The sequence below is a fragment of the Octopus sinensis genome, linkage group LG6, assembly GCF_006345805.1.
Source record: "Octopus sinensis linkage group LG6, ASM634580v1, whole genome shotgun sequence".
NCBI classification, from domain to species: Eukaryota; Metazoa; Mollusca; class Cephalopoda; order Octopoda; family Octopodidae; genus Octopus; species Octopus sinensis.
In genome coordinates, this window is record NC_043002.1 from 83,907,128 (window position 1) to 83,917,127 (window position 10,000).

The 10,000-nt window shown below is 38.9% G+C and overlaps 1 protein-coding gene across 2 annotated transcripts in view; it reads left to right on the forward strand.

Annotated features, from left to right (window-relative positions):
* Positions 1-8,589, forward strand: part of LOC115213384 — a 16,588-nt gene extending 7,999 nt beyond the window's left edge. For both annotated transcript variants that reach the window (XM_029782331.2, XM_036504108.1), the window contains 3 exons: positions 1-20; positions 5,204-5,434; positions 8,323-8,589. The exon at positions 1-20 is cut by the window's left edge and continues 175 nt beyond it. In XM_029782331.2, the coding sequence (XP_029638191.1) occupies positions 1-20; positions 5,204-5,434; positions 8,323-8,517 (446 nt within the window). In that variant the 3' untranslated portion in view covers positions 8,518-8,589. The remainder of the gene's footprint in view (positions 21-5,203; positions 5,435-8,322) is intronic.
* The last annotated feature ends 1,411 nt before the right edge of the window (positions 8,590-10,000 follow it).

Sequence of the window (10,000 nt, forward strand, 5' to 3'; positions counted from 1 at the left end):
AACAACTGGTGACAGATGGGGTAAGTTATAGAATCGCCTCTTCCCTAAAATATACTTTTCGAAATTAAGAGTTTAACATATTTGTGCGCTTATGTGATCTGATGGATGTCTAATATATCATAAATGCGATCAAACTTCATTAAACGGGATAAGATCGTATGCAGTGAAAAGAGGTGACTTCTGACGTTTCGGGGGCAAGGATCTTCTTCAGAGAAATATACACACAAACGCACGCGTGCGCACACACGCACTCACACACACATACATACACACACACGCACACAAACATAAATATACATGCATACTTTAGTCTCTAGTTGGTGCATACACGCATAGAGACAAATTTTCTATATATGTAAATATGTGTGTGCGAACACATATAAATTAAAATATGTAAATCCGCATGTGCAATGACTTCTGCTCATGTGTACGTACGTACATACATACATGCATACATACATACATACATACATACATACATACATACATACATACATACATACATACATACATACATGCTTACATAAAGCAGATACATTGCATCACAGTTTAAAATGTGTGGACCTCTGTAAAGACAGGCAGATCTGCAGCTTCTCCAGGGTACATGGGTCACATAACAAGAAAACACCGAAACTAGTTTGACGTGAATGCCCAAATCAATGAATTAATAACAAAGTGGTTTTTCATATCTAGCAAAATGTCAAGAGTAATAAACGCGAGAAAGCGAAAGCAACAGTCTAGAGACAATGAGAGCAATGACGAACTTGGTGGTTGACCAAAACACTTGAATCCCAGTATCCGGGTACTTGGCGGTATTTCTTCCGACTCAGTACATTTTAAGTTTAAATTAGACCCTCCAGCCTTCTTCAGGCTGGAGGGTATATCAGCCAAAACGTGTTAACAACAAACAAAATGAGGACAAATATCCGTCAAATGTAAATAATGTACATAATTCTCATCTCTTAAATATAGAATTGAACTAAGGTCATCTCTTAAAAGAGAAGCTTAGTTTAATACTATACACCTAGAAGTAAATGAAGGGATATAAGTACAAGATGCATAGGAATTAGAAATGAAATTGTTAGAATCAAGTCGAAATAGTCCTGCTCTGCTTTACATTTCAAATATGGCTCAAAGACCGCAGACTGGCAGAATCTTTAGTCTTTTCACATTCAGATTGCTCTATCAGATGTGATGCTTAATTATTTATATTGTTGTTGTTATAGATTTTTAATTAATCATGCACTATCTCGTAGCTTCGAGATTTCTCTGATGTGATTGTTTATTTTTAGAATAACATTGTAGGGTAGGTGTGACAGGCCGGATCTGACTGGTTTGAACATAAAACAGATGGAATATTTGGTTCAGATACGGCTCCTTTAAATAGTTAAAACGCATTGCAGTATTCCTTCCGACTTTTTGCATTCTAAATTCAAATCATGAATGGGTTCGTCTTCAGTAATCGACTATTCGATGGTGTAATCAGAGAAAGAAAATTTAAGGCTTACTGGAGATTGGAATTAATACTTAGCTGACGAATTCCTCCCCGGTCGATTTTGCATTTCATCCATTCGGGGTCGATTAAGTAAGTACCATTTGAGCCCTGGGGTTGATGTAAGCGACTTACTCCCTTCTCCGATATTGCTGGCCTTGTGCCAAAACTTGAAAGCAATATGTAGTTGACTAATGACTGGTAATTTCTACTATTCAGAATTTGCCATATGATTTATAAGTAGCAACCGTTTGGAAAACATAAACATATATCTCAATTATTCTAGCTAGCAGAAAGACCGCCCGCCGGGCGGTTTCCTGCTTGTCCCTTGATATTTTCACATTTGATCCCCAGTTCTAATAATTTTTATATTTTACGTCTAATTATTTCTTTGTATAATGGTGCTCAATTGCTTAGTAAGTATTGCTTTCATTATTTTATCACAGTCATAATTTCTCTTTTTTAAACAAACATCACGGTAGTCCAACAACAGAGGGGAAAGCAGTTTGTCAAGTTTTACCTTCCCCTCAAAGCAACATAGAGATTGCAATTCAGCAGCCCATCTGTAAGCTTTACAATACGTGTGAGAGAGAAGGGGAGAGAGAAAATTGCAAACAATGAATGAAATAATGAATGAAAATTTATACAAAAACCCTCTCAAACGGCATAGATTACGATTATAAAGAAATTTGTTGTGAAAATTTTTTTCAGGGCTTAAAAATTTTTTTTTTTAAACCACAGCCTTCGAAATGATGTGGTGATGGAGGGGCATCTTTGTATGAGAACTGAGAAAAACACTGCAGATGTGCATGCATCTGTGAGGAGAAATCGTCGAATCACCATCCGTGAATTATCAGAGGATGTGCACATTAGTTGCGGATCATTTCAGTCTGTTATCGCAAAAACAAAAAAAAAACAATGCTATCTAAAAAAAGACCATCCTTGGATAGATATAGAGAAACCCCTGTTATTGAATGCCTCTATAAACATCAACACCAGAAATATTGGTGGAACATCCCCATCACAACTTCTACCAGGTGCAAACATAGCAGGCCTGGATAAAGTTGTTTGGGATGTACATGAAAAGTGCGTAGCATCAAAGAGGTCAGCTGCCTAGCTGATGTGAATATCTCTTTAAAAATCAAAGAAAAAACAGATAACTACGGACAACTGCTTCGAAACCTAAAGCTGCTAAACCTAAATTGTAAATTCACATTTATACCAATAATAGTTGGTGCACTTAGTTTTGTTAGTAAATGCCAATGTGACAATCTAGTAAAGCTAGAGTTTAAAAAAAAAAAGGTAGACAGAAGTCAACCAGTTAACACGTATATTACAGATACAATATATAAGCAGAACAGCGAGAATATCCAAAACGTTTCTTAAGTTCAAAACGTGACGTTGTTTTTATCAACATTCCAACGTCGTTGGAATGTAGATAAAAACCTTACAGGAAAACTTCAAATAATTAAAAATAAAACAGAACATACGCACTACATACACACATACATACATACATGCATACATACATACATACATACATACATACATACATACATACATACATGCATACATACATACATACATACATACATACATACATACATACATACATACATACATACATACATACATACATACATACATACATGCATACATACGGAGCGCTTAAAATCACCTTTTAAGCTATCGGCAGCATACTTGCACACACAGGCGCGCGCACACACACACACAAATGTAAACACACATTCACATATGTACACGCTAAATAGAAGTGAACAAGAAAGTAGCCGTCGATACGTTATTTAACTTTGTAGACGGCCTTGGTGAAATCAAGTTGTACACGGTCAAACCTTGGTCCACCTTTCAGAATCCATGTGTGTGTGCGTACATACACGTATGTATAAATGTATGTATACGTAAACACACACACACATACATGAATTCTGAAAGGGTGTTCCATCGACCTTGAAAGGATAAAAGGCAAAGTCAAACTCAGACCAAATTGAATCAGAGCATGAAGGCAGACGAAAGGTATTTTGCTCGACGTGTTAACGATTCTTACTTCTTTACTGCCCACAATGGGCTAAACACAGAGAGGGCAAACAAGGACAGACAAAAGGGTTAAGTCGATTACATCGTCCCCAGTACGTAACTGGTACTTATCGACCCCGAAAGGATGAAAGTCAAAGTCAACCTCGGCGGAATTTGAACTCAGAACGTAACGACAGACGAAATACCTATTTCTTTACTACCTACAAGGGGCTAAACACAGAGAGGACAAAGAAGGACAAACAAACGGAAATAGTCGATTGTATCGACCCCAGTGCGTAACTGGTACTTATTTAATCGACCCCGAAAGGATGAAAGGGCAAAGTCGACCTCGGCGGAATTTGAACTCAGAACGTAGCGACAGACGAAATATCGCTAAGCATTTTGCTCAGCGTGCTAATGTTTTTGCCAGCTCGCCGCCTTACACACAGATCAAATATTCTACTATCGTTCGCACAAAGCAACTAAGCAGACGATATTAAAGTGATACACACAAAGCAGCTAAGCAAATGATATTGAAGTGATATTAAATAACCTGACAAACAACGATGCATACACGATCTAACAAAACCTTGGACATAAGATAAAACTCTGAATATGTAAAACGTAAAATTCAAAAATGAATCTCAACAAAGATAGTCACATATTAAATGTCTTTGATCAGAAGTAGAGAGCCCAAACATTCCGATTTTCGGACAATAGTCCCTGCATTCTAGTGAATGTGCATGGCCTAGAGGCTATAATTTTGCTCTCGCGAACACCGGACCAGACAGTGTTTTGAGTTCTTGAGCAAAATACTTCATTTCACGTTGCTGTAGTTCACTCTTGTGACGGACTGGCGCCCCGTTCAAAGAGAATGTTCTTTTCTTGGCTATATATACGCCATGGAAACCAGGTAACCGACTGCGAAATTGTTTTTTCCCACGAGTTTCCGGATCTCATTTGCTTACAGTCAATCAGGGCTCAACTATCAAACTAGTGTCCACCTAGTCACTAAAATACTCTGGCTGAGTTCAATGGAAAATGTGCATTATAGCAAAAACTAACTATTCTAAACGGGTTAATAGGGGTGTCAAATGTGATATTTAGTGTATAAAGTGAATGGAGAGCTGCTCACCGATGATGTCATAAGTGTTTCCAATATAGAGGAATGTGGTGCTTATGTGAGACCTGCTATGCTGTATTCACAGAATGGCATACACCATTCTATGCCTGACTGGCCGTACTGTCGTAGTACACAGTATGTGGATTTTCAAGGTGAGCTCTGATTGGCTGAATGGAAATGAGTTCATTATTGGAGTCCGGAACTCACGTGGGAAAAAAAATTTCGCTTTCAAATTTTGGCTCAAGGCCAACAAGTTCGGATTGGGGATAGTCGATTTCATCGACCCCAGAGCTTCACTGGCACTAATTTTATCGTCCCCAGAAGAATGAAAGCCAAAGTCGACGTAAGCAGAAGTTGAACGTAAAGATGGACGAAATGCGACAAAGCATTTTGCCCGAAGTGCTAACGTGTCAGTTCCACTCCTTCAACTGGTACTTATAAGCATTTTACACGGTACAATAGTGATGATATCATTAATCGTAACATTAACATCCAGTGTAAATTGAAATAAAGTTACTGATTATAAATCTTTTCCTTTCTTTTTTTTTTTCCAGTATGAGTTAATTACAAAATGGATTAAGGACACACTTATCAAAGACGATGAAGCCTTAAAAGATACAACTTTTAACCAAGTTGACTTCAGGAATATTGTCAGGGCAACCAATGCAGCTTTCGACCACTTTGAACGATATGAAGGCGTGTTGGTCAATAAACCTTACGTCCAAAGCTCAATCGTTGATATAAGTGTCATCCGTTACCCAGATTCAAAACAGGCTTACTTTAAGGTAAAAGGTTTTAAAAGTTTATTAATGTAATGTACTATTGTTTCTGTCTTGTTTCTGTTCTGTTCTGTTTTCGTTTTTGTTGGTAATTTTTAAGGTTTGGTGATGAGGACAGGGTTGTGTTCCTAAACATTGCCAAACCACCAAGATGTGAGATCGTCATGTTAAACAGCTGCAAGTTGATGGAGGATGAGTGGTAAACATAGACAGAGGAGGAATTCCAGAAGGTTGATGAGCTGGCTAAGGCGGCGAGCTGGCAGAAACGTTAGCACGTCGGGCGAAATGCTTAGCGGTATTTCGTCTGTCGTTACGTTCTGAGTTCAAATTCCACCGAGGTTGACTTTGCTTTTCATCCTTTCGGGGTCGATAAATTAAGTACCAGTTACGCACTGGGGTCGATGTAATCGACTTAATCCGTTTGTCTGTCCTTGTTTGTCCCTCTGTGTTTAGCCCCTTGTGGGTAGTAAAGAAATTGGTTTAAGTCGTGAGTTGGAAAGGCTAGGTGAAGTGGTTTGTGAGGGAGGGGCTGAGCAATAGAGAGGGTAAACGTAATATGAATGACGAGTGGGTGGGAAATACCATTACTTATTGTTGTTGCTATTTAGGGCATTTCCTATTTCATTTGGAAGGTGATAGTTATTAGGCAGGCATGTCATGTTAATATAGAAAAGTGTTTCTCTTGTGCTTTAATATTCTCATTCTTGCTCACAACATCATAAGCGGAAAGTGTAACCTCTCGAAAGAGCTGTTCTTCACTCCTGCTCCAGAGCGTCGGCTGCGGGGTCACTCCGAAAAGCTCTATCTGCGACGATTTCATCTCAATCGAAGGAGAGGGGCTTTCTCCGGCCGGCTTGCGGATCCGTGGAATAAGCTGCCGGACGAGATAGTGAAGATGCCGGCGACCGCTCGGTTCAAAGTCTCCCTTGACCACAAGTGGCCTGAACTCTTTACATGAACACCACCCTGTACATAACTCCATGTCCCCCTACATGGCCTTGCTTTTTGCTTTTTGAGCCAAAAAATTAACTAACTAACTAACAAAAGGATTTGGTTAGATGAAGAGGTTGTTGATTTGAATGTTTCACTCAAGATGTTCATTATTCCATAAGCAATTTGTTTGGTATATAGAGATTTTAATCCTTATGTTTTATGGAGGCTGAGTTTGTAGGCTGTGTATTTATAATTATTTCCTCAATTCTGTTTCAAACGTGGGTATTTCATAATGTTTTATTTTAGGTCTATGTGAAAGTGGTTGGGTGAGAGTATTTTTGTAGTATTTTGAAAAATAATTTAGTTGTCGGTGTGGAGGCTTGTGTGCTAAAAGGGGTAAAGTGTAGAAAATATTTATGGTATAGGTAATTTGCATAAATTAAACGAAAACAAAGACAAATAGCTCAGAGTGACCAAAACGTGTCCATACACGTATGATTATATGTATGTGTGTGGTATATGCATGTGTGAAGGTGGCAAGCTGGCAGAAACGTTAGGACGCCGGGCGAAATGCTTAGCGGTATTTCGTCTGCCGTTACGTTCTGAGTTCAAATTCCGCCGAGGTCGACTTTGCCTTTCATCCTTTCGGGGTCGATAAATTAAGTACCAGTTACGCACTGGGGTCGATGTAATCGACTTAATCCGTTTGTCTGTCCTTGTTTGTCCCCTCTATGTTTAGCCCCTTGTGGGCAGTAAAGAAATATATGCATGTGTGCATGTATGTGTCTATACACACACTCACACACAAATATGTATATAAATATGGGATCTATTCCATCTCCAATGACAAGTTCGTTCGCTGGTTGCTAGCTGATAGTGTAGAAAGAGTAAGGAATGCACAGTGATGACTAGAGAGGAAGAAAGGACAAAGGTGACATCGTCTTCGCACAACATACGAATAGAACAGAGTGGTGACATTTAGTAGAGATGACCCAGAAGTTGTTTCTACCTCAAACAGTAGTCACTTTCTTCAACGAATACACGTTGTTGATTGGTTGAAATTACCCAAATACGACAACTTTAACACGAAATAACTTCTAAAATACGAAATTTGGTTAAAAACGTTCAGAGTAAACCGTGTTCTACGTGAGAAATTCTACCAGTATTCCAAGTTTCAAACTGTTTAGTTAAAAAAAGAAATTATTAAAAACTCTGTGATTGAGATGGAATAAATCCTAAATATGTGTGTGTATGTATGTATTTATGCATATATATATGTGTGTGTGTGTGTGTGTGTGTGTGTGTGTGTGTGTGTGTGTGTGTGTATTCTTGTGTGTAGTTGAGTGCCTATGTGTGCGTGTTTATTATATAATATCTTGTATTGCTGGTTTTATTTTGAATGTTTGCTTTCCTGGAGTGGTATCATCAGTTATTAACTTATCAAATAACGATCACATGATTTTTTTTAGTATGTTATGAGGCTTCATTTATAGCGACAGGGTCTGTTAAACCTCATATGAGATTAATTAAGGATATTAGATTTTCTATATTGTGTAAAAATATTTCCTGAATTATATCCACGTGGATATTGCGAGAGATAGAATAACTTTATTCGGCAATTTATTCTATGAATGTAACGTGATATTTAATGGTTGAAATTTTTGTGTTAATAACGTTGTTGTTGGGGATAATGATGATAATGGTGGTGACGATTACGACGACGAAGATCACGATGAAGAGGAGACGCGGCAGCAGCAGGAAGTGGAACAGGTGCAAGAGGAGGACGACGGTGATGGCGACGACGACAACGAGGATGGTGGTGGTGGTGATGATGAGGGTGGGGATGGTGAGGGTGGTGGTGGCAGCGTGTTTCGTTTTAAGGTAATTTTTCGGTGCTACTACACTTTGCTTTGACTATATATTGATATTAAATTTTCTTACATAATTTATTATTTTTCTAGCTTTTCCGTATCCAGATCTTTGCTACAAAAACAAGTTCGTCAGATCCATTAAGAGATGATCAAGCGACAAGTGGAATTAGAGGTTCGTTCCAATCAATAGTTTTCAGACCACAGAATCTCGTAATAGACGGTTTAAATAAAAATGTAAAAGCGAAAGCATTACACACAGCCCAAAGTATGTTCAATGAGTCTTAGAGCAGTGTTTTTAGGAGATGAATCTTATGTTTATTTAATAGCTTAAATAAAACGGATTTTTAAAAACCATTATTAAATTGTTATTTTCTTTTAAGTATTCTTTTCTACTCTAGACACAAGGCCCGAAATTTGGGGGGAGGGAGCCAGTCGATGAGATCGGCCCCAGAACGCAACTGGTACTTAATTTATCGACCCCGAAAGGATGAAAGACAAAGTCAATCTCGGCGAGATTTGAACTCAGAACATAAAGATAGACGAAATACCTATTTCTTTATTGCCCACAAGGGGCTAAACACAGAGAGGACAAACAAGGACAGACAAACGGATTAAGTCGATTATATCGACCCCAGTGCGTAACTGGTACTTATTTAATCGACATCGAAAGGATGAAAGGCGAAGTCGACCTCGGCGGAATTTGAACTCAGAACGTAACGGCAGACGAAATTGCGCTAAGCATTTCGTCCGGCGTGTTAACGTTTCTGTCAGCTCGCCGCCTTTTGCTTTTAATTATTCATTTCAAATAAGTTCTTCACGAATATCATGAAGGCATGAAGCCTAGTTATTAGGAATGTTGGCCTCAAGGTTATAACTTTGACTCCTGAACCGGATGGTGCATTTAGTCCCGTACCTTGGCACTTCATTTCACGTTACACCAGTCTAGTCAGCTGAAAATATATAGCAGCCATGTGTTAATGCATATCTCTCTCTCCCCCTCTCTCCTTCTCTCTCCCCCTCTCTCTCTCTCTCTCTCTCTTCCCTCTCTTTCTTCTCTCTCTCTCCTTCTCTCTCTCTCTCTCTCTCTTCATCCAGCCGTCACATCCTCGATATTCGGCCAGGTAAAGAATGGAAAGAGCTATGAGGGTACTAAAAACAACTAGCAAAGACATGGTACATGAGAGCAAATCAGATTCCCCGGCGAGTGAATGACTATGGGAGTTAGTCCACATTACTCCGTAAACAGCATAGGACCGGTTTCTCGTTTCTCAGTTTCTCTGGTGTATAATATTACTCCCTGGATGTGACGCTAGTCCGTTACAGGATTACTCATTATTACCAGCTGAGTGGACAGGAGCAAAGTGAAATGAAGCATTTTGCTTAAGAACAGAACGCATCGCCCAGGAATCGAAACTACCATCTTACGACCCAGTGTCCAACACTCTAACCACTAAGCCATGCGCCTTCACAGTGATGGCTATATTTTACACCAAAAGTTCTCAAGGGGACGTTTTGGAGCAAAGGGGCACTAGAGGGGCGTTAAGAGACTTGGGGGCACTAGGGGTCGCTGGAAGACCCACGTCTTTGGTAAGTTCAATTTGAAATTAACAAGTAGTAGCCATATTTTCACATCTCAGTGAAAATATCTCTGCCTTTTTGTTTCAAATTTTCGAAAACTTAAAAACACTTTTTCCACTTTGATGATACCAAAGCAAATTCCTGGTACCATGTGTAACTGGTGTCGCTAAAATGAAACTTCAAAAACAAA